Source organism: Pelodiscus sinensis, chromosome 24 (genome assembly GCF_052426305.1).
Source record: "Pelodiscus sinensis isolate ZL-2025 chromosome 24, ASM5242630v1, whole genome shotgun sequence".
NCBI lineage: Eukaryota > Metazoa > Chordata > Testudines > Trionychidae > Pelodiscus > Pelodiscus sinensis.
Window position 1 is genome coordinate 25,251,099 of NC_143075.1, and position 24,386 is coordinate 25,275,484.

At 45.1% G+C, this 24,386-nt stretch overlaps 1 protein-coding gene across 8 annotated transcripts in view; it reads right to left on the reverse strand.

The window, feature by feature from the left end:
• Positions 1–4,757: 4,757 nt before the first annotated feature.
• Positions 4,758–24,386, reverse strand: part of SPEN (spen family transcriptional repressor) — a 148,119-nt gene continuing 128,490 nt past the window's right edge. For 7 of the 8 annotated variants that reach the window (XM_075906122.2, XM_089773082.1, XM_075906123.2 and 4 more), the window contains 5 exons: positions 16,166–24,098; positions 15,051–15,464; positions 13,701–13,895; positions 12,587–12,745; positions 5,886–6,199 (listed from right to left, as the gene is read on the reverse strand). In XM_075906122.2, coding sequence (XP_075762237.2) covers positions 6,068–6,199; positions 12,587–12,745; positions 13,701–13,895; positions 15,051–15,464; positions 16,166–24,098 — 8,833 coding nt within the window. In that variant the 3' untranslated portion in view covers positions 5,886–6,067. Of the gene's footprint in view, positions 5,732–5,885; positions 6,200–12,586; positions 12,746–13,700; positions 13,896–15,050; positions 15,465–16,165; positions 24,099–24,386 lie in introns of those variants that run through there. The other variant, XM_089773083.1, reaches the window with a different exon arrangement.

Genomic DNA, 24,386 nt, shown 5'->3' on the forward strand with positions numbered 1-24,386 from the left:
CAGGAAACGTGCTGGCTGTTTGGGGAGGGGGAAGCAGCACACGCGCTTCCTGAGAGCTGGACCAGGTGCACAGCTGCAGGATCTCCAGGTACTAGCCCCAGCTGTCCCTGTCCCCTTCCTCCTGGCCAGACACCCCTCCCAGTACCCTGTCCCTCCTGGGCTCCTCAGCATCCTCCCCCAGCATGCATGAACACCTTAACTCCTGCCCCAGCACCCACTAGCACCCTGTCCCTGCTCCCACCAGCACAGTTGGAGCCACATTGGTGAGGCTTGGGGGTGGGGGGGGTTGGAGAGGTTTTTTTTTTTTTTTTTTGCATCTCACTTGTGTGGTCCCGACTGACTTTTCTGTGGGTCAGTGACCCCTGCCTCAAAACAGGTTCCCCGTCCCTCTCATAAATAAAGACAATGCAGAAACATGTTGTGTTGGACATAATATTTTATTTAAAAATGAAGCCAGGCCAACAAGCCCCAAGTTGGGGTCAACCCCTCCCCCGGCCACAGATTCATAACACTCTTGCACCCCTCAGACCCTAAATCTGAGCCTGTCATACACTGGAACCCCGTCCTGAGCCTCTCATCCCCAGACTCCTGCACCCCCACATCCTCAGTCTTCTGCCACAACACTCCTGCACCATCCCCACACTGCAAATCGGTGTCCTGAGCCCATCATACTCCCAACCTCCCTGCCCTGAACCCCTCATGCACCCAGCCTAAACTAAATTATAAATAAATTAATGGAGATTGCCTATCTCCTAGAACTGGGAGGGACCTTGAAAGGTCATCGAGAACACGCCTGCACCCTCACAGCCTCAAGCCTGTGGCTTGCTCAGCACCCCAACCCTCCACCTGACCCCAACACTCCCCAGCCTGGAGCCCCCTGCCTGAGCCAGCATCCCCTTCTCCACCTCCTCCTTCACTCAATTCTCGCCCAGAGCTTGCACATCGAACCCTTTCCCACACCCAAAAACCTCACTCCCAGAGCCTGCACCTCCTGTCTCAACCCAGTGAGAGTGAGCGAGGGCAAGTGATGAAGAGGAGGGGAACAGAGAGGGCAGGGCCTTAAGGAAGGGAAGGGGTAGATCTTGGCTTGACCTGACATTTGAAAAGTGATCTTGGGTGTAAAAAGGTTGGAGATCACTGGTGCAGATGGTGCTGGCTCCTGCCACGAGGGCAGGGGACTAGACTTGACCTCTCGAGGTCCCTTCCAGTCGTGTTCTATGATTCTATTATTTTTATCCTGAGGGAGTATCCAGACTGATGTCACTGCTCTTCTCACCCAGCACCTCCTCTCTGACCAAGAGGGATCCTCAGGGGGAGACCGAACTGGATATGCCTTTCTGAAGCCCGTATTCAAAGAATTCCAACCAGAGGCATTTTTCCTCCTGCTGCTGCTTCTGCTTCCTGATCTGAATCTGAAAGTTGCCCTTTCTCCTTGGGAGACAGAGACACTCTTGGGCCTGCAGGATCTGGTTTTGTGCCCCTTGCTGGAGCATCAGCATCTGAAGACACAAATAGATGGGAGATGAAGAGCCTGGGTTTAGCCTTCCTGAGTACTGCAGCCTTTCTAGTAGGGATGTTAGTGTAAACAATTAACCAATAACTCTGGCTTTATCGGTTAATCCTATCAACTATACTCACTCTCCTCCCACTGCCTCTGCATCAGAGGCAGCAAGGGGGGAGCAGGAGGCAGGAGCCAGCTTTTAACCTGGCTCCCTACGAGCACCTGATCCTGTGGAGCTGCCTCCTCCTTCCCAGTGCTGCTGCCTCAGAGGCAGCAACATGGGGGGGTGTGTGAAACAGAAGGGAACAGGTGAGATGCTGACAGCTCCTGTCTGCAGGAAGCTCAGCTGTCAGTCCCACCCCCAACACTAAGATTTGTGTGGTTACCAATTATTGAATTAATCAATATCTAGTCTCTCTGCTTTCTAGGGCGTCTTTGCTTTTCACACGGGGAAAAAGCAGGAGCCCAACAACCACAGGAACTGGCCCTTCCTTCCTATGTTCCGCCTCTCAACTTTGCCTAGTGGATGTTTGCCATCAGATTCTCACAAGACTCTTGTGAGAAGCTCAACTTTGGGGGGTAACAATCAAATAGCCTGGTCCTGTCCCTTCTACTGACAACCTTTGAATCCTCAAGAGAAAGGCTTTGATCTAGTGTGCACAAAGGGACTATCCCTGGAGGAAAAACTGCTCTTGGGTCTGGATCCATGACAGAAAATCCGAAGCTTTGTCATTCCAACTCCCGCTCAGGTGAAAACTTCCCAGAGTAATTTAGGTCCCGGGAGAATGGATATTCTGGAACAGATTTCCAAGGGGACCAGAGGGGACCCACAACTGAACTGGCTTCAAAACCGAGCTTGGTACATTTATGAAGGGGATGAGAATGCCTAGAGTGCCATGCAGCCTGTGCTAGTAGCAAGCCTCCCCAAAGACTTGGGATGAGAGGCTAGATGGGGAGAGTTCTGAATGACAACAGAGAATTTGTTCCCAGGTGCCTGCCTGGTGGGTCTTGTCCATGTGCTCAGAGTCTATTGAGCACCAGATCTGGAGCTAGGAAGCAATTTTTCCCTGCGCCAGATTGGTAGAGATCCTGGGTTTGGATTTTTGCCTTCCTCTGCAGCGCTGGTCACTTGCAGGTTTAAAACTAGTGTAAATGGTGAATGCTCTGCAACCTGAAGTCTTGAAGCCATGATTTGAGGACTTTAGTAACTCAACCAGAGGTTCCAATTACGGGAGTTGGTGGGCAACATTCTGTGATGTGCAGGTCAAAATAGATGGTCGTCATGGTTCCTTCTGACCTTACTCTGAGTCTAGACCCTGGGGCTGAACATCACAGGCTGGGAACAAAGGGCATAAAGTACCAGTGTGCTGCTGGGGGAGCAGCTCATTGCTATCTGGCTCTGCAGTCCCCTGCTGAGTCCTTCAGCCTTTTCTGCTTCTCAGGACAAGTGAGGATGGGAGGGGCTGCTCACAGCTTGGGAGAGAAAGTCCATAGAGGTCCCTGGCACAGCTGATCTGTGCAGGGCTCCAGACCACAGAATACGCTGAGATCCAATCCAGGCACTCCACAAGTTGGGGGGAAAGGGGGAGGAGCAGACAACACATTTCTGTGCTTCTGCCTTCTCCATCCTGCACTCTGCATGGGGGAAGGGGAATAGGTCCTCCAATAAGGTTTTAGCAACAGAGGAACTGGACCCTTAAGTCCTCAGCATGGGGAAGGCTAGAGAAGGCAATCTTATAACTGAGCTAGCACGCTCTCTCTCTCTCTCTCAATCTAAATATAAAATACTTTTGCTAGTAAGGCCTGATAAAGCTTTCTGCAGCTGTTGAGGCACAACAAAAAGCAAGCTGTTTGTTAAGAGAGGGCATGGCCAGCTTCGCCAATCAGTGACTTACAGATCTGGTTCTGCCTCAATACCCACATTCTCACCAATTACTGATCAGCTAACAAATCTCAGGCCCATGCAGATGAACCCCTACATTTATCCATGAGAAACTAAGGCATAGAGAAATTGTCTTGCCTAAGGTCACCCAAGAAACTGCAGCAGAGCAGGGAACTGAAGCAGGATCTCCACAGTCCCAGACTATCATCCGAACTACTGGGCCATCCTTCATTACCCATCAGTGATCCAGGAAGTACCAAGCAGGATTTCAGACACAGGAAAAATTCAAATATTGAAAAGCTCAGTTCAAGTGTATTCCTGTGCTGAATGCTCATTGCCACCTTGTTATTGGAAGATGTGGTATATAAATCTATACTTACCTCCAAGGGGAATTAAGCTCCCTTTATCATTTTAAAACTAGTGCAGGCAGTTTGCATTTGTGCACTGCTAATCACGCAGTGCCAGCCTTTTCATAGCTCTGCTTGCAATGCTCTCCACAGATTTTCCTTTTAAAACTGACAGTACAACTGCAACATGATTTCCGCTGTCAATTAGTTCTCTACTAGCATTAAGTTTGAAGGAAGACCCCAGCGCTTAATGATGGTGTCTTGGAGAACTACAGAATTACCGAAAAACATTGCAAAATTGCTTGTACAAAACAGTCGTTGTCTGTTTCCATTCAGTGGAGCTGCACTCTCACTCTGGGACAGCTGACGTAGAAATATCTACCAGAACTAAGTAGGGATCAGAGAAGCAACATCCCTGTAAGAAATACACTGTAACCACTTCTAACATGGGAGGAGGTAATTCAATAACTAGTTTGAAAGGCTTGAATGAAGTTTACAAACGTCAACTAAAATATATTTTTAAAATAGCTACTTCAAATAGTCAAGGTGGCACCGTTCCTACTTGATGGTTAAATACAATTCAATAGTTTTTCTTTCAGTGCTTTCTTTTTAAATGGACTGCTGTGATTAAAATGTCTTTTATAGCACACTGGAATTTTCCTTTAACAAGCCCAGTTCAGATGAGGTTCACCACAATGGAAAGAACCTAAATGGGCCGTTTCTTACTGCTAGGTTTCAAACCGATTCTCAAATAGAAACCCACACAGAATTCTCACCATTGAGTTCAGTTGCCCCAGCAGTTAGGCCCTGATCCTGCCACTGGACAACATTAATGCACCTGCCGTCACCCCCGTGCAATTGGACCTGATGGCAAGATAAGAACCTTCAGCATCAGCTATTTAAACCACTTAAGGACTTTCTAGCTACAACAGTCTTCAAACATATTTCATTGATTCGAGTTCTGAACACACAGACAAGATACTGTTGCTTGAAACGACAAACCAAGGCTTTTCTTAGAATGTGTTCATTTGTGTTGTTGAAGGTTTTGTAGTTTATTCTGTGTATCAAAATTAAAAGTGCCTTTGACATTACCCAATAAAGAACCAATATTTTGGAATTTTACAAATATTTACACCACAAAAACCAAAAGCTAAAGTTCAATTTGATCTTTGATAATTTTTTTTAAACAAGATAAACTCACCAACAAAAAAGAAAAATTAAAAAGCTCCTATGTACACTTTCAGGAACCAGCACATATCCACTGGAGGGTCCAAACTTTCACACCGGTTCTCAATCGCTGAGTTCTCCCTCCCTCTCCAGAGCAACTATGGATCACATCCAGGCTCAACATGTTTTGTATTTTTTAATAAAGTTTGTAATCCAATGGACACACAAAACAAAACTGCGCTGAGAAAACAGTTCCATAAATTAATAAGTGTTAGGGAAGGCAAGGAGAAAGGGCCAGGAGGAGAAGGAGGGTCAAAGTCTTTGTACAAGTGTATAACACTTCCACATGTTGTGAGACAAGGGACAAGGGAAAGTAATGTTTAAATGAAGCGCACTTACAAATGAGTGACAATACAAAGTCTGAGTATGAAAATAAGATTTTCTCTGAAAACACATTTTTGGCACAGATTAAAAAAAAATGTATGTTGTAGGGATTTGATTTTTTAAAGTCAGTATTATATATATTTATATATATTATATATATATTTATATATACACACACCCACTCAGTTCTGCACATCCCACCAGGAAGGGAAATCGCTCTCCCTTGTGTTTTATTTTTTCAGTGTAAACTGTGCATCCCAGATGAAGAGAAGATGACTGCAGCAGAGGGAGTGGAGGAGAGGAAGGGTCACATCCAGAAAAAAAAAAATAAGAATGTGTGAAATGATCCTTGACCCACAGATTTCAGCAGAAGTTCCCAGGTCCTGCGTTTAGTCCACAACGCACGTTAATGTGTGTCAAGACATCCATAACGTCACAGCATGTCTTCAACTGTGCAAAGGTCCAAGTCACTAATTTAGTGCAAAGGCAGTTCAGGTTCTTTTTTTTTCTTTTCTTTTTTGATAAAAAATATAGCCATCCTTTATCTTCCCCACAAGGAGGCATGGAAACCCAATACCAGTCCACCTGCTGAGTGCATCTGTTGTCCATAACCTAAAGCAATATGTAAACATACAAGGTAGCAGAACCACTACCCAGCAACAGTTTGATCGAGGCCAGTTAGGGCAGGAGGCTGGTAGTCTGGCAGCATTTTCTTGTGTCGTTAATTTTTCTCTCTCTCTTTTTTTTGCTGCAGGGCCTTGGAAAAGTCAGTGACCAATAAACAGCTCATACCGATGCAATGACAATCATAAGGTGAGGAGAAATGTTGGAGATGCTGGCTAAGAGGTCTGGAGCTAGACGGGACAAGTGGCTTTCAGAGAATTCACAGGGTGGGAATATCTGCAGAACATAGGCAGGCTGGGAAAGAAAAAAAAATTAAGACAAGCATGAAAAACAGTTAGGAATTCCTATATTTGTTTTTCCATGAACTGACTGGACAAGCACCCAGAAAACTTATTTGGTGCCACAATATGGAAATCCGACTAAACAATGCCAAATTTGAAAGGTGAACTGTGGCTCACAAGTAGTGACATAGAAAGACCATCACAAATGTCTCTTAAAAGTTTACATCGGTTTATTAAAAAGCCACATGAAATGCAGTTCTTATTCCCCTCTCTTTGCTGGATCTTTACAGGACCTAGGTAATGCTTTCATACAGTGAGGTTACCTGAGGAACAGCTCTTCATCTCGAAACCAGAGCTTCAGACATTCTAGGACTCAGTATCCTCCACCGGACTTACGTGGCACATCTAATTGCACTGCCCTAAAACCTCAGTGTAGACCTTCACTACTGTAATGGGAGAGACTCTCCCATCACGGTAGTTAATTCACCTCACCACGCAGCAAGGGCTAGACCAGGGGTGGCCAACCCACGGCTCGCGAGCCGCACGAGGCTCTTTGCAGAAAGTGCCGCTTGCATACCTCAGGGCTCGCAAAGCTGCCCCTGCACCCCAACCAAGGGCCCCCGGGTTCAGGGAAGCCATCCGGAGTGGTGAACCAAAATGGCACCGGCCGACAGGAGCCTGATGTGGCCAAAAAGCCAAACCGGAATTTTCATTTAAAGGGGCAGCATCAACCAAACGCGGCGGCTGGGGTTTTTTGCTTGACAATTTTTCCCCCCCTCGGCTCTTTGCACTATGTCCACCACTATTTTGGCTCTTTGCCTGTAACACGTTGGCCACCCTCGGGCTAGATCATCACCCGACACATTCTTCCATAGACCTAGCACTGGTTATACCAGGGGTAAAGTCTGGGGATGTAAGCAACCAATCGACTATCCAACTAGCAAAAGCTTATCGGACAGTTGACACACTAGTCAACTAGTCGCTTCCCCCCCTTGCTGCCTCTATCACAAAGAGGCAGCAAGGGGGGGGGGGGGGGGAGAAAAGGGAGTGCTGGGGAAAGCTGTCTTAAAAAGACTGTTCCCTCCAGCTCCGTGGGATGGGGCAGGGGCACAGTGGCAGCGCTTCCTCTTTGAAACGTACAGGAGCCCCAGCAGGGCTCTTGTACATTTCAAAGATTGAAAGGCTGCATGGAGCCCAGGGCTAGTGGGGAGTCTCCCGCTGACCCCAGGCTTCATGTTCCATGAGGGCGCTGCCACTTGGAAATATACAAGAGCTCCCGTTGGGGCTCTTGTACATTTCAAAGCAGAAAGGCCTGCATGGAGCCTGGGGTCAGCGAGGGACTCCCTGCTGGCCCAGGGCTCCATGCAGCATTCCAACTTTGAACTGTACAAGAGCCCCGGCCAGGGCTCTTGTACATTTCAAAGGCGGAACATGCACTAGTCCTTACTGACTACTCAAATAGTCAATGGAAATCCCATCGACTATTCGATTAGTTAATTAATCAATATTTAAGAACCCTAGTACGGTCATCTTAACTATATCGCTCAGAGGGTTTGGGTGGTTCGTGTAGCTAGGTCAATCTAACTTTCTAGTCTAACCCTGACCTCAGTTTGGGGAGAGGTAAAAGAGGGAAGAGATTAGAGAAGCTGCAGCTTAAGGTTACAGTGCCTTATGGAAAGCGATCAAAACCTGGGAGGCTGGTTGCAACATTTTCTGCAGAATAGTCACACAAAAGGGCATTTTTGAAGCACATGTTCACATTGCTACGCCCAGCTTCTGACACAGTAGAAACATTCATTGGAGAGAAGTATCTCCCCCCTCCCTCCCCCCCACACACTTAGTGTCTCAATGGGCGATCATGGAACACTAAGCAAGTGTCATTAATAGTCATTTTGATCAAAAGAGCAGCTTTGACAGCGTCTACATTTATCTGACTTCTCTCTTCCACATCACTCAAACTGATCACTCACTCCAATGGACTTTTTGTTCCTAATCATAGAATCATAGAACCATAGAGCTGGAAGAGATCTCAGAAGCCATCAAGTCCAGCCCCCTGCCCAAGGCAGGACCAATCCCAATCAAATCAACCCGGCCAAGGCTGTGTCAAGCCGAGACTTAAACACCTCTAGGGATGGAGACTCCACTGACATTTCTAACTTAGATCGTCTCATCTCAAGACAAACATCCACACCGACTGACGCCTTGCAAGACTTTTGTTCCACCAGACAAGAAATCTACTATACACACTTCTATTCCCTACAACAAAGAAAAGACAATAAATTTTCTAACCTGCTCCATACCACTGGCTACAACAGCAACTGCCTCAACCCACCGGATAATATTGTTAACCTCTCCAGCTACAAACTCAATCCAGCAGAAGAGTCTGTCTTGTCCCGGGGTCTCTCTTTCTGCCCCACGTCCCCCACAAACTGGATACAATTTTGTGGTGACCTTGAGGCTTTTTTTCGCCGCCTCCGTCTCCGAGAATATTCCCAAACCACCACTGAACATCAATCTGACCTACCAGATCCCCCCTACCAACACCAAAGGAAAAATAATTCTATATGGACTCCCCCTGACGGTCGGAATTACAATCTGGATTTCTATATACACAGCTTCCGCAACAACGCACAGACTGACATTATTCGCAAACGACAACAAGCGACACACAATCTCAGCCGCGCTGAACACCATGCCATCCAGAGTCTCAAAAACAACCTGGACATTGTAATCAAACCAGCTGACAAAGGGGGTGCTGTGGTCATTATGAATAAGGCCGACTATAACCAGGAGGCAACCAGACAACTCTCCAACACCACATTTTACAAACCTCTCCCCTCTGATCCCACCTTGGACTACCAAAAGAAACTACACTGTCTCCTTAAAAGCCTCCCCACAGCTACTCGGGAACAAATCCTCACAGAATCACCTTCTGACCCCCGACCAGGATTGTTCTATCTACTTCCCAAGATCCATAAACCTGGGCACCCCGGACGTCCCATCATCTCTGGCATTGGCACGCTCACTACTGGTCTATCCAGCTATGTAGACACTCTTCTCAAACCCTTCGTAACCAATACCCCCAGCTATCTCCGAGACACTACTGACTTCCTAAGGAAACTACAAAACATCGATAACCTCCCCAATAATACCATCCTTGCCACCATGGATGTAGAAGCTCTATATACCAACATCCCACATGAAGACAGATTACAAGCAATTAGAAACACTATCCCAGAGGACACTACTGCCAACCTGATAGCAGACCTATGTAACTTTGTTCTCACCCACAATTATTTCCAGTTTGAGAACAACTTATACCTCCAGATCAGCGGCACAGCCATGGGTACACGCATGGCCCCACAGTATGCTAACATCTTTATGGCTGACCTAGAACAACGTTTCCTCAACTCCCGTCCCCTTTCACCCCTCCTCTACCTACGGTACATCGATGACATCTTTATGATCTGGACGCATGGCCACGAAACACTGGAGATATTCCACAGAGATTTCAACAACCTACACCCCACCATCAACCTCAGCCTGGACCATTCTACATGAGAGATCCACTTCCTGGACACCACCGTACAAATCAACAATGGAAAATTAGACACCACTCTCTACAGAAAACCCACCGACTCATACAGTTACCTACATGCATCCAGCTCCCATCCAGAACACACCACACGATCCATCGTCTATAGCCAAGCCCTTCGATACAACCGCATCTGCTCTAATCCCACTGACAGAGACCAGAAGCTTCAGGATCTCTACCAAGCATTTATAAATCTCAACTACCCACCCAGAGAAATAAAAAAGCAAATTGAAAGAGCCAGACGAATACCTAGAAACCATCTACTTCAAGACAGACCCAAGAAAACCAACAATAGAACACCACTTGTCATCACCTACAACCCCCAACTTAAACCTGTCCAACACATTATCAATAAACTACAGCCTATATTGGAACAGGATACCATACTCAAAGAGGCTCTGGGAGACAGACCCATAGTCTCCTATAGACAACCACCTAACCTCAAGATGATTCTTACCAACCACCACAGGACATACCACACTAATACCAACCCTGGTACCTTCCCTTGCAACAAACCCCGTTGCCAGCTTTGTCCACATATTCATTCTGCTGATACCATTATTGGACCTAACCAAGTGAGTTATAATATCAAGAACACATATTCCTGCGCATCCAGAAATATAATCTATGCTATCATGTGCCGAAAGTGTCCGTCTGCTATGTACATTGGACAAACGTCTCAGACACTTCGCCAAAGGATTAATGCCCACAAAACAGATATCAGACAAGATCACAAAGAGAAAACAGTTTCTTGCCACTTTAACCAGAAAGGACACTCTCTAAATGACTTAGCCACCTGCATTCTGCTACAAAGACCTTTTACATCTGCACTTGAAAGGGAATCCTCTGAACTGTCATTCATGTTAAAATTCGACACTTGCCAACAAGGACTTAACAAGAATTTGAATTATCTCACCCATTACCAAGACAGTTTCCCCAATTATCACCTGTAATACCATTAACTCACAAACATCCCACTCTCCCTACCTTTTATATCATCAATTCACAGACACTTACCTTCCTTCCTCCCCCCCCCCCCCCGCATCCCCCTTCTGTTCTGCAATGTGATTTGTCCTTTTCATATGTGTTCATTTTTTTTAATTGTATCCTTTGGTATATATGGTTGTGACTACTTTCTTCCACTATTTGATCTGAGGAAGTGGGTCTGGCCCACGAAAGCTCATCATCTAATAAACCATCTTGTTAGTCTTTAAAGTGCTACATTGTCCTGCATTTTGCTTCTACTTCCCTAGGTAACCCATTCCAGTGCTTCACCACCCTCCTAGTAAAATAGTTTTTCCTAATATCCAACCTGGACCTCTCCCACCTCAACTTGAGACCATTGCTCCTTGTTCTGCCATCTGTCACTACTGAGAACAGCCTCTCTCCAGCCTCTTTGGAACCTTCCTTCAGGAAGTTGAAGGCTGCTCTCAAATCCCCCCTCACTCTTCTCTTCTGCAGACTAAATAGACCCAACTCCCTCAGCTTCTCCTCGCAGGTCATATGCTCCAGCCCCCTAATCATTTTGGTTGCCCTCCGCTGGGCTCTCTCCAATGCGTCCACATCCTTCCTGTAATTGGGGGCCCAGAACTGGACACAATACTCCAGATGTGGCTTATAAACAGAGCAAATCAAATTCAGTGCAGCAATATATCTGGAACAAGCATTTTGTAGTTACACAAAAACTTTTTGACTGATGTAAAGAAAAACGTATTTCAGATGTCCTGAAAAAATGTTCCTGTGATATCACATGAAAAATAGGGAACTGAGGACTTCAGATTTCCAATGTTCAAAAAGAGCAAAGATTGGTTTTGTTTTTAAAAAGACAGAAATTTATAAATCAAAGCAGGAACAAAGGGCAAAACAAAATTTTTCTTGTGGTGTAGCAGTTTGCTATTAAGAATTAAATGATTTACTCTATTTACACCAAAGAAATAAAAGGCTAGTATCACATGCTAAATTCTTTCAAACACACAATCATGCACCTTGCCACTAAAAATATAAGGATTGTTTTGGTTTATATTGCGACTAGAAGACTTACCTGATGTTGCCCGGGTCCTTCAGGGGAGGAGGATGGGGGTGTGAGTACATGAGGTCAGGGCAGGGCTTTGGGGGAGGCTCAGGACAGGAGGCCAGGAGCACAGGGGTGGAGGCTTGAGGGGGGGCTAAGAACAGTGGGGTGGGAGAAGGGAGGGGCTCAGGGCAGGGGTGGCCCCCTGGCTTCATCCCAAGCTTCACTCTGGGGCTGGCCCAGGGCAGTGGGGACTGTGCATCCCGCCTGCCAGCTTGTACCAGGGGTCAGCAGGGACTTTCTACCTCCCTGTACCCCTGTCTGTCTCCTGGAAACGGGGGGCACCACTTATCCAGTCTGGTGGCAAGCAAGATGTTAGAGCCCCAGCCCTGCAGCCACTCTCTTGGTGATACAACTTGCCCCCTCAATGGTCACTCTACATGTAAAGGGTTCCCTGTTCCCAATGGCCACTGAATATCGTATCCCTCCAACCATCCCCCCCCTTTCCATGTTATGAAACAGTCATATTCCTGGCACTTCCGGTTTTTCTAGCACAATTGAACCCTGACCTTGCCTTCAGTTAGGGGAAGAGGAAGCTGCATATCAAATTTGGTGTCACTATTTCTTACCCTTTAGGAGAAGTTCTTGAACAGACAGACTCACAGGTGGATAAAAAGACAGATGTACATTTCTAGAATACACAGGAGGATCAGTAGTATATGGACCGCTACTGAGAATGGTGTTATTTTAATTTTGTTTTTAACTGCAAAATGTCACTTGTTCCATGCAAATACCTGATTGGAGCCAGGGTTGGGGACATTGATGATTCCTGCAGCTTGTTTAGCCTGCAGGTAACTGATGAATGCAGCCTTAAGTGACTCAGTCTGATTCACTACATCTTCCTGGTCTCGTCCACAAGGCAAGGCCAGTAATAGGCAGTAATCACTCTCCACCTAGGTAGAAAAGAGGACAATTAACAGGCAAGCCTTTGCTAGGACATGCCTCTTCCTGGCACACATTCAAGATCTTTCAACCTTTACTGGAAAATCCTCTCTGAACTCCTCAGCTGGCTATGGGTCTTGTGAAAGCCCACTACCCTCAGCCAATTTAAAAAAATAGGGAGACACACTATGGAAATGTCTCAGTTTCCAATGTACAAACCTACTTAGATACTTCTGAGCTAGTAAGAATCTACTCCAGTGGCAAGAAACAGGGATGCTCAGACCTCTTTAAGGGTAATGTTTGACAAGTTGGCTATTCACCGTTCTACCTTTCTGAGGAGTGCAAAGTAACATATGAGCTGTATAATCCCAAATTCACACCATTCCTCACTGGGGAGGTGAAAGGTTAACATCCCCCTTAATGGGTGATGCTTACCAGTTCGTTACCCAATAATTGGTGGGGGCTGGAGCAGCTCTCCATCTGCCGCAGGCAGGGAGCTGCTCCAGCCCTGCAGGGGGCCTGCTGTGGACAGCGGCTGCTCTCATCCAGAGCAGTCCCTGTCCACAGCAGATCCAGGTGCCCTGCAGGCAGGGGCTGCTCTGGCATCTGGAGCAACCTCTGTCCACAGGGAACCAGTCATTGCCATGGCTAGGGGCTGCTCCAGCAGGGGCTGGGAGCCAGCCCCAGCCTGGGAGCAGGAGCCCTATAGGCTGGGGGTTGCTCCAGCCAAGCTGAAGTGGTCCCCCACCCAGATCCTGCTTCATTGATCAAACCGGATGTTTAATCAGTTAACTGATTAACTCTGATTTTACATGCCTACTTCCTCACCTGAACTTGCAGAAGACTAGACACCCATTAAATGTTTGCATTTAATCATCATGCCAAAGGAGACATATTTGCCCTAGCAATTTTTCAGTGGCCCCGTCATTTACTGCAGACCCCAAAGCAATGTGGATACTCCCTTACCATCATTCTGCGTGCCACACCCTCCAACTGTGAGGCCTCTAGTCGCATGCGCTGAGCAATTCTTAGCGGAGGTCCTCCTTCAGGAGCTGGAAGGGATCGGTGTGCCAAGACATTGTTACCAGAGACAAAATGGAGCTGAACTGCAGCTGTGTCATTCTTTAGAGCCAAAAGGCCCTGCCACACAATTGGATATTTCTGAAAATAAAGGATGAAGAAATCTTAATACACATGAACACAGCAGTAAAACAAAGATAACATTTACAGGAAATTGTTTCTACTGAAATTCAAAAGTAATCTTAATTATGAGGGAAATCAGCACTATGCTGCTCATGTGCTTCTGACACTTTCAGCAGCAATGACAACACCAAATAAGTGCTTTAAGACCGCACCACATGTAATGCCTTCTCATAGCTGGTTCACAGATCTGCTTTGGGCCAGATCCTGCCAAATCATCAATGCAACAATTATTTCTTCATAATGGTCACCAGTCTGCCTATCCAAAGTCCACATTTCCATAGTATCTGAGACCAACACTTTTAAATCCATTTATCCTCACAGATGCCCTGTGCAGCAGGACATTGCTATTATCTTCATTTTACACTTAGGGAGCTGAGGCAGAGAGAGACTAAATGAACTGCCCAAGGTCAGACAAAGTCTGTGGCTGAGAAGGTACTTGAACCTGGCTCTCCTGATTCTCAGGCTTGCAGTTTAACCATAGCACCATCTTCTCTTTGCCACCTCTCTCCTCCTCATGCTCCAGAACCTAACGTTTAAACAATGAATCTCTAGCCCTCATGATTTGCAAAGGTAACAGTCGGACTGAACAGAATGGAAAATAAGGCACCAATGTCTGCCTGAATCTGTAGACAGTCAAACACTGACTCAGACATCTCATTCCTCTCAATGAGGTGGTAACGCCTCTCAGTGGACTCTAGGAACACCCATGTAAATGCCAACATTGCTAACTATTTCACTGGTGACAGACGTGCAATGACAGCAGACCCTGGTTGTCTTCAAAGCAGAGACCTCTGGAATACAGTAAATAAGCCTCTACCACAAACTAAAAGCGAGCTGGCTGAAGTGCAGACTCATGATTCTCTCTGTAAGTGGTCTCAGTGCCACTAGGTGAGACAATACACCATACCCAGAAGTAGTGGGGGCTACAGAAGCACCCAAGAAAGTAGTGCAGCTCTTCACAATATGCCCACCCCTCTATCTAAGAGATACTACATTTTGGTATCACAAGTGGGAGAAGCATGGTAGAATACCACTGCTTATTATTCCCTTTGACAAACATAACAAAACAAGTAGCAGAGAGCAACTCAAGGAGAAAGGGAGCATGATACCTACCGTTAGAAGCTGAACCATGTCCACAGGTCTCTGAGAAGCAGAGTGAGGAGATGGATCTTGTATTAGTGCAGACTGAGATTCGGAGCGGGACAGTGGCATCCCTGGGGGGCCCCCAGGGCCTGAAGTTGTAGGGATAAACAAAGACTGCTTCTGAACTGCTTGAGGCTGGTGTGGTGATGGAAGCTCCTGTTTCATTGAAATGGCAACAGGGGAAGGATAGGAAGTCTGTCCCGTATCTGCTTGTGCCCTCGGAAGATGTACATGAGGGTCTATCTGTGCTGCATGCCTATTTACAGTGGCATGGTGGGTTTGCTCAGGTCCTGCAGCCTGTGACCCCTTGGAGTCCTGGGAAATCTGAGGAGTTTTGCTGCGCACTGGCTGGCTGGGGTGAGAATGTTCACCTTCTGACAGACCCTACAAAGCAAAGATGGGAGAGAAAAGAAAAACTTTGGAGAATGCACTAATGGTACAAAACTCTCACTGAACAATTAAATTGCGGGGAAACAAATCAAGTGATTTCTCCTACTTAAATATTTCTAGACATCTATTTGGTTCTCAGTAGGGTCCCTATTACCATAGTATCGGGCGTCCTCATGGGAGAATACATTTGTTAACACACAACACTATTAGGACTTATCACCAGTATTTTACAACTGAGGGAACAAGGACAGAGCCCACCAAACACAGCTGGAAAATGAATCCAGACCTCCTGAGACTCAATCAATGTGCCATTTTGGCTCTGCTTGGAACTGTACCTCTTTTGTATCATTACACCTAGAGACTTGTGACTAGATTTCACGCACTTCCAGAACTGAGCCCTATTGTGATTAGAAGAAAATAAATTCAAGGATTCGCCCCCTTAATTTCTTCCTAGTAGCTTTAAAAAAGTTATTTATCCCAGTTACCAAACAAAAACAAAAACAAAAAAATCACTGATTTTTAGCATTGTAGTACTGTAAAACACAACCATAAATGCAGAGTACATGAGGAATGAGCCAAACTCATCCATACTGTAACTCCCACTGTAGACAAATGCAAAGTCATCAGAACTATGTTTATCATAGTATGTTTTTAAAACTCAGGTAAAGGAAACCAGAGGAAACCAATTTTCTCACCTGAGATGGGGTCATACTCCGGGAAGGCAGACCAATTGGTGATGCTCCAGGGAACTGAGGATGACCAAGCTGAGCTGCTGCATGGTAATTTCTCATATCACCATATACAGATCTGTAATCATGAAAGGAACTCCCTGCCGGATGCATGATCTGTACTCCATGGGGTACCACTACTGGCTGTGTCAAAGGGAGTCCAGGAAGCTGGCTGCTGGGAGGGACGCTGAGGAGCCGGGCCTCACTGTGTGGAGAGTGTGCCATTTTGACTTCAGAAGACTTAGGTGTCTCTTTTCCAGGTTGTGGAGTCTTGTTGATTGGTGGTGATTTCACAGACCCTTCTGGTGTTCTGGACTGCCTAGTTTCAGGGTGGTGGTCACCCACTGCTGCCATGTGTGGGTGCATCATCATCCTCACATCTCGAGGCACATTGTACTGGTCAAGTCTTATACCTGTGGCATGCATGCGATAATCTGTCTGCATTACTAAAACATCAGACTGTACAGGGGCTGATCCTCTACACACAGTATGATGGTAATGCATCTCATCTTCTGGGGAATGCTGAGAAGATAATGAAGGCATGACTATGTCTCTTATTGGAGCTGGCTGAGGTGTGCTGGATCTCTGAGGTCTGATTTCTATTTGAGGTTGAAGAGCTGCTCTGGGAGAATGGAGCGCTTCTGGGCGGATGCCATAAGGAATACCAGGCAAAGGAGGGGTATTCATTCTCACTTCGCCTTGTGACAGATGGCCAAGGGATACAGTCTGTGTTACACTATGAGGGGGCATTATAACAGACTGCTCAGGATGCATACTGGATATGTATTGAGGCACAGGAATTCCTGGAGCTAGCATGACAGAGGTATTACTAGATAAAGCTGGAGACGAGGTACTTCCAGGATGACAAGCCCTTGGAAATGGAGAGGGAGAATGCCCACTTGTACGAGGGGAATGTGGCTCCTGTTTTGTAACCCCCAAATGAGAAATAGCCCGATCTGTTGGGGTGCTGGGTCCTGAGCTGACATGGTTAGCTTCTGAATGCATTTTACCGGACAGGGAAGGGTGATGAGGACTGACCCCCGGGCTCAAGTTTGATGGCTGAAGAGCCTTAGTTTCTACTTTTAGAGCAGTCAGATCAGGAAGTTTTTTGTTTGTGGAAGCTACACTTTGAGAGAGTACCATCTGGTTGTGAACTAGTACAGGTGGAGTGTTTGCAGTCTGGGAGAGGACTTTAACAGGACCTGACTGAGAAGCAGGAGTCTGGACAGAAATGTGTCCTGATTCAGATTTCTCCAAGGTAGTACGTTCTTGTTTAATGGAGGAGATCACAGGTGACGTATTGTAGGGTTGTGTTCCCAGTACCAAAGAATGGGTGGAGACATTCCCATATCCTGTGGGAGTTTGAGAGCCTTTTGGTGCTGGCTGCGATGGAGTAATAGGTTCCTGTTTAATTTGCGACTTGGACACAGACTGCTGAAACTCTATATCAACAGCACTAGCTGGGGGAATCTGACTGATCTTTGCACTAATGCGCTGAGGGCCCTCTGTTTTCTGCCCTGAATAACTCAAAAGTACAACACCCTCTGAAGTGTTTACCCGCAGACCTGGGCTGGATCCAGTCTCCATTGGCCTGTCTTCAATAACAGACATAGATCCTGGATGAAATCTGCTGTTATCATTTGTGCTAGGTCTCTGCTTGTATTTTGGTGAAGGGGCATTAACTAGACATGTCTGGGTTTGGGGGACCTGCTTCATCAATGTTATCCTTGGAGTTTCCTCTAGATCAATGCTATGGGGCATTCTGCTTATAACGGAAGTTGCTTTGGGGGCAATAACTGTACTTATTTTTTCTTTCTCACTGAAAATTGGTGCCTCTGCTACTGGGGGGTCCAAAGCATTAGTGACAGGAACTGCTGGTTTTTCCTCTGACACTGGCTTTATGGCCTCAACTGGAGGATGAGGAGGTGCCTCCTCCAAACGAGGTGCACTAACTGGTTCAGCAACAGAAGTTGTGACGTGAGTGGATGCAAGGCTAGTTGCTGAAACATATTTGGGCTCCATAAGTATCTTCCTCAGAGTACTGGAGTTTGTTTCGATATCAGATGCTTTAGTATCAGGAGGAAGAGCAGGCGGTGGGGTGGAACGAGTGCGTGTATCGTCATGCCTTACAATCCATTCTGTCACCTTGGTGGTGCTGGAATGAAGGGGGACTATTCCAGATGGTACAGAGGTTGGTAATTTCGTCACAGCTGCAGAAGGAACCGCAGGAACAGTCACATTTGAAGTGCTTGGTGGGGTAACGGGGGCATTTTCAATAGCTGACCGTAGCTTGAATCCCGTTTGGCTCACCTCATCCACAGGAACAGGCTGTGAGGGTACGTCCAGAGGAGCAGGATCTTTGGGAGGGATGTTGCTCTCAGAAACTGCTTCATGAGAAATCTCAGTGGTTGCAGCCTTATTTGCATCAGTAATATTCAATTCAGTAGAAACCTGAACAGAGTTTTTATTTTGCTTTTCATCTGTCAAGATTTCTTCTGGTTTTGCTTTAACCTCATTGACAACAGGAGACTTACTTTGTAACCTTTCAGGCTCGAAGGCACTAACTTCAGCACTATCCCCTTTCTTACTTGTGCTCCTTTTACGTCGTTGCCTGGTGGTCTTTTGACGGCCTTTTTCCTTCCGAGGAACTTCAGTTTCTTGTAAAGTTTCAGCTTCTTGTGCAGAATTTGAAGATTCACTGAAGCTCACTTCTGCCTCCTTACCTTCTGCCTCTACTGTTGATGGGGTAGTGCTAGTTACTTGTTGCACAGCGGGTTCAACAGCAGCTTCTGTTTCCAATATATTGTTAACTGCCTGATCAGTTTCAGGCTCCATTTCTTCCCTAGGGGATGGTAACACCAGTGGATCTGAAGGCATCTCAGATTCTGATTCAGGAGGATAAGTTGGGGGAGCAGGAAAGCTTTCTGTTTCTCCAGAAATATCATTGATGATGGATCCAATAGCAGCTGCCAGTTCTGTTTCACTAGCCTGATGTGCAGGTTTGTCTCCCTCCTCCTCTTGACGAACTTCAGACATGTCAGCAGACTGTTCTTTGTAGGTAGCTACTGATGTTTCAGTGAGCTTTGCAATATTCTCCACTGCCTGTTCAAGTTCAATCTGCTTTGCTAACTGAGCAGCTTCTGGCGACTGCTTTGGTTCATGCATCATTTCTTTTTCTGTTTCTTGGAATGGATCTTCTAGCTCATTCTTTACAAAATGGGATGACAAATTATCCTCTTTTTGTGGGCTTTTGATTTTTGCTGGTGACATTGCCACAGGTTCTTTTTCCTCTTCACTTGGTCGCAGGGCACCTTTGACTTCATCAACATTAAGACGTATTTCCACATTTTTCAGACACAAGGATGCTTTGTCTACAACAGTCTTGGCATTTCTAGATCTCCCTCGTTTGGATTTAGTAACTTTTTCTGGAGCATTTTTTTTCTCTGCAATCTCAATTGTGGTTTCTGGAAGATTTTTGTCCAAATCAAACTCTTTTTTGTCACGTTTCTGTTCACTTACTGCTGCTTCTTTGTCTATAGTTTTAAATTTACTGCTGTTTTCACTAAGATTTGCTTCTTGACCAGCTGTTTCACTGATCTCTTCGGATTCTACAACAGTATCTGCCTTTGGTTCATTTTTCCCTTTTTTCCCCTGCTGGCTGCTTGCAGCTAATGCATGTGTTAGTTTCTGGGATCTAGGAGATCTCCATCCCTCTGCAGGTTTAGGGGTTTCCACTGTTTCTTTATTCTCTGTCTCCTCTGCCTCTTGCTGTGCCGGTTCTGTCTTAATAGGAGAGACTTCTTCCTCAGGCTTACGGCGTGATTTTGGAGGCCTTCCTCTTCTTGGTGTGGTAGAAACAGTTATGACAGTCTCCTGAGGTTCCTTTTCTCCTCTTTTTCTGGTAGACCTAGTTACCTCTATTGAATCCTTCACTGGAGATGGGCCCTCATTGTCTCCTGTGGTAGCATAAACTGATCTTACATTTCTACGTCTAGTTCGACCTACTGGCAAACTTGGCTCTATGTTTTCTGGCTCTGTTGCAGCACTGGGAGATTTAGCAGCATTTCTTGAAACTTTTTCTGCTTCTGCTTTCAATTCTAAAAGTTTCTGTGCTTCTCCACGAGGAGAGCTTGATCTTTTAAGTTTTTCACGATCAATCCTTTCACTCTTCCTTGTAACAGGTTTCTCTGAGACATTTGTTGTGGCTGACTGAACAGAAGTCTTGGAACGTTTACTTTTGTATGATTTTTTATCTTTAACAACCACTGGGGGCTCCACTTCCATGTCATTGTCAGAAACAGGAGGCAGAACCTCAGCAACTACCTCGGATTTCTGACTTGCATTAGGACTGGTGCTAGCAGCAGGTAGGTCATTTTCCTCTTTAGATTCGCTAGATTCATCAGACTTTTGAATTAATTTGGGAGGTGGTGGAATCAACTGTGTGTTGTCAGGTTCTGGATCTACATTGATGTCTGTTTCTGAAAATGAAGCTCCTGGTGTAGGTGGCTTTGTATCCAAGTATGAAGGATGCTCTGTAGATACTGAGTCTTCCTGAGAAGACAGAGTTGCAGGAATGACATCTTTATTAACTTCTATTACTGGGGGAGGTTCAAGTTGCTCAGGTAGTTCTACTTTGACAGGAGCAACAAGTTCAGGAAGAGGTTTTGGTTCTTCTATTGTACAAGCAAGTTCAGATGGCCTTTCTTCTCTTGCAGAAGTTATATCCACAACTGTTTTTTCATTAACTACCTTCTCAGATATGACTGGTGCTGATTCCTGAGGTATAACTGTGACTGAAGAAGGCCCAATTAATATTGAAGATTTATGTTCTAGTTCTTTATTATCAGGAACAGTTTCTGGTGTCTTAGGCCGATTTTCTTTGTCTTCCTGCTTTTCCACTTCTTTTGGTTTTTGATCCTTCTCCTTTTCTTTTTGCTGCATTCGGGTGAGCTCAATAAATCTACTATGAAAAAGAACAACTGGTTCTTGCACCAACTCAGATGCACTGTTATTTCCATCAGAAGAAGTCTGTCTCCCATACATTCGACCAGAAATGAAGTCCAAATCATCATCTTTTCTTTCTAAATGCTGTAGACGCTTAGAATCTTGTTCAAAGATTGAGCTATGTAAAAATCGAGATGCAAATAATTCCTGTCTTTCTTGCTCTTCTTCTTTATGATCTTCTTTCTTATCATCTAGTTTTCCTTCTGAATCAGTCCTGATTTTTTTCTTTTTCATATACCAAGATGGAATAGGTCTTGGAGCAGAGTCAACTTTCTCTTTGTCTTTATTATTTCTAAAACTAGCAAATCTTGAATCCCAATCTAGAAAAGACCAGTTTTCTTCTCTAGATGAAGAGAGAGATTTAGCTCTTTCAAGCAAGGCTTTAGTATCTGGTGTGATTGTCTTATCTAATGCAAAGGAATAAAATTTGTTTCTTTCTAAAGAAGTTGACAGCCTTTCCTCTCTTTCACGTATTTTCTCTTCTCTGTCCCTTAATAAAAAAGATAATCTAGTATTCTCTAATAACGATGAAGCTTTAGGAGAATGGGGTTTATTTTCATTGTCGTCATCAGAATCTGAAGGCACCTCCCCCGGTTCCAGGTCCCGTACAGACCTCTTTCGTATGCTGTCTCTTTTAACTATACTACTTGGGAAGCTAATATCAACCCTGCCAGGCTCTTGTTTCACTTGAGATTCCCATCGATTTGATTCCTCTTCAGAACTCAATACCGATAACTTTATTTTGGCCATTTCTGCCATCTGCTCCCTTCTGCTGGAATCATAGGGATTAAATTTTAGGGAATCCTCCCTCACAGTCATATTGGAATATGAAAGACCCTTTTCTTCTATTTTAGGTGATTCTTTGGTTTCTTTTAATGGTATTAGCCTTGGGGAATCTAATGTGTCGTCATCTTCATGAAAAGGAAAAGGTCTGATACTAGGTGAACAGGCAGTCCTTTCAGAATCTTCACTCACCTGTCGAGAACTTCTATAGTTCCTCTCTCTCTTAGTGCTAATTTCAAAATCAAAATGGTCAGTCTTTTTTCTTTTACTTGGTGGAGAATCATCTGTGACATCTTGTGGGGGTTTGCCCACTTCATGAACCAGGCTACGCCTTTCATATTCATCATCTAGTTTTTTTGGACTGCCAAACTTCTCAGACTTTGCTATCTCCATTTCCATCTGCTGTTTTAATCTGCGACTTTGCTCCATTTGTTTTCTATAACTTTGTGTGTAATCAATGTCAATACCGATTTTCTCCTCTGTATCAGCTGACTGAGGTTTCTCCTGGCCAAGTTTATGATCAGGCATCTCTTCGTGAACACCACAATAATTTTTCTTCATGTCCTCTCTCTCTGTTCCTTGATCATCTATCAGCTGCACTTGTTTGTGATGTGATTTTATTGGATTAAGTTTTTTAGAAAGGATTTCTTGAGTTTCCACTGGCTCATCAACAGGCTCTCCTAGCCTAGGCTGCAGTTCTAAACTGGCACGCAAGCCAGTCCCCATGGAAACATTAGAAGGGTCCTGTGCATCTTTGGGGCTGGTTACAGTAATAAGTCGTTCCAATTTAATTTTTTTAGATTCCCTTTTAAGCAACTCTTTCCTCAAGGGTTTTCTTTCCAATTCTCCTTCCCTTAATACTGTAATTTCTCTAGATGAAGTTGTCACATCAAGCTGCTTTTTCAAGCCCATGCGTGCAGCATCGTCCTCATCTTGGCTGCTTCTTTTAACTTCCAGTTTTTGCCTGTCAGGTTTCAAGTTTGCATCAGCAAAACGTCTTTTACGAGCCTCTAACTTGTCAAGATCTACAGTGCTTGCCCCTTCTGTAGTTTGCTCTGTCTTCAGGTGTTTCTTGGATTTTAATTTTCCCTCTTTATCAACCACTTCTACATGACTGGCAAGTACCTTCTCTTTCGGCACCTTAGTTCTGACAGGTTCCAGTTTAGACTGGTCAGATTTTGTTTGCTCAACTTGAGATGTCTGGACTTTTTGTTCAAGAAGTGGAGACTTAATAGTGTCATTATCAAGCTTTGCTCTCAGTTTCTCCAAAGCAGGCTGATCAATAACTTTCCCTTCTTTTTCTTTTACTCGAGTCAGCACTACACATGGCATTAGTTCCAAACGGTTTTTAGCTGTCCCTTCTTTGTCAGCTCTCTCTTTACTCTGTTTACTATTGCCCTTTAATTTTTCAGGGCTGGGTTCTCTCTCATTTTCTTGGTCTGTTTCAGACGACTGAGAGCTCGGCGAATGAATTTTTGCTTTTCGTTTTTGCTTATCAGTTTTATCCTTTTCTAGTTTTTCTGGTTTCTCTTTCCTCACCAAACGTTTATCCTTGTCTACTCGCTCTTGGTCAAAAGCACGTTCTTTATCGCTTTTCTCATTTTTTGCATAACGCTCTACACGTGTCTTATCAAGTTTGTCATATCTTGGAGGAGAAAGAGAGCTGCAGCTCCCACTACGATCTGAAGACCTGCTATAGAGTCTCCTTTCAGAATCACTTTGAATCCTTTCTGATTGGGAGGGAGACGCTCCAGGGCTCTGTGGACGTCTGGAATGAGCTGGACTTTGACTACGTTCAATTGGCCTCCTTTCATGGTCTCTGTCCCGATCTGATTCAAACCGCTCTCTCTCCCTCTCTCTCTCTCGCTGTCTATAACTGTACTCCCTTATATCTTGTTCATAAGGATCTCCTCTGTAATCCCTGTATTCACGTGGATCATCATAATACCGTGGGTCATAGTAGTCTCCTTGATAAGGATCCCATTCTGAATAAAATTCTCTGCCTCGTGCAGGATATTCTCTCCTAGGATCTTCAGGATATGTCCCTGGAGTTCTAACAGTCTCATAGTAAGTACGATCAGGTGCATATTCATAAGATCCTCTTCTTTCATCTCTGCCAAAAGCAAGAACAATGCAGTGGTTAGTTTTCCTCTGTTAAAGTGCTGAACTATGAAACTCTTTTCTACATGAAAATGATTGAGATAGTTTATTTAGCTATACATCATGGCAGATATTCATTATTCTATCCATATGAATAAGTGATTAATCAATGTATTAGTCTCAGATATATAGTAAATCAGTCATTTTGTTCATCATGTAACTTGGGTGAACATCTCTGAATCAATCCTATTACATGCAGGTGTGCACGCATGCGCCAAACTAGTATGTATGCCCTTATTCA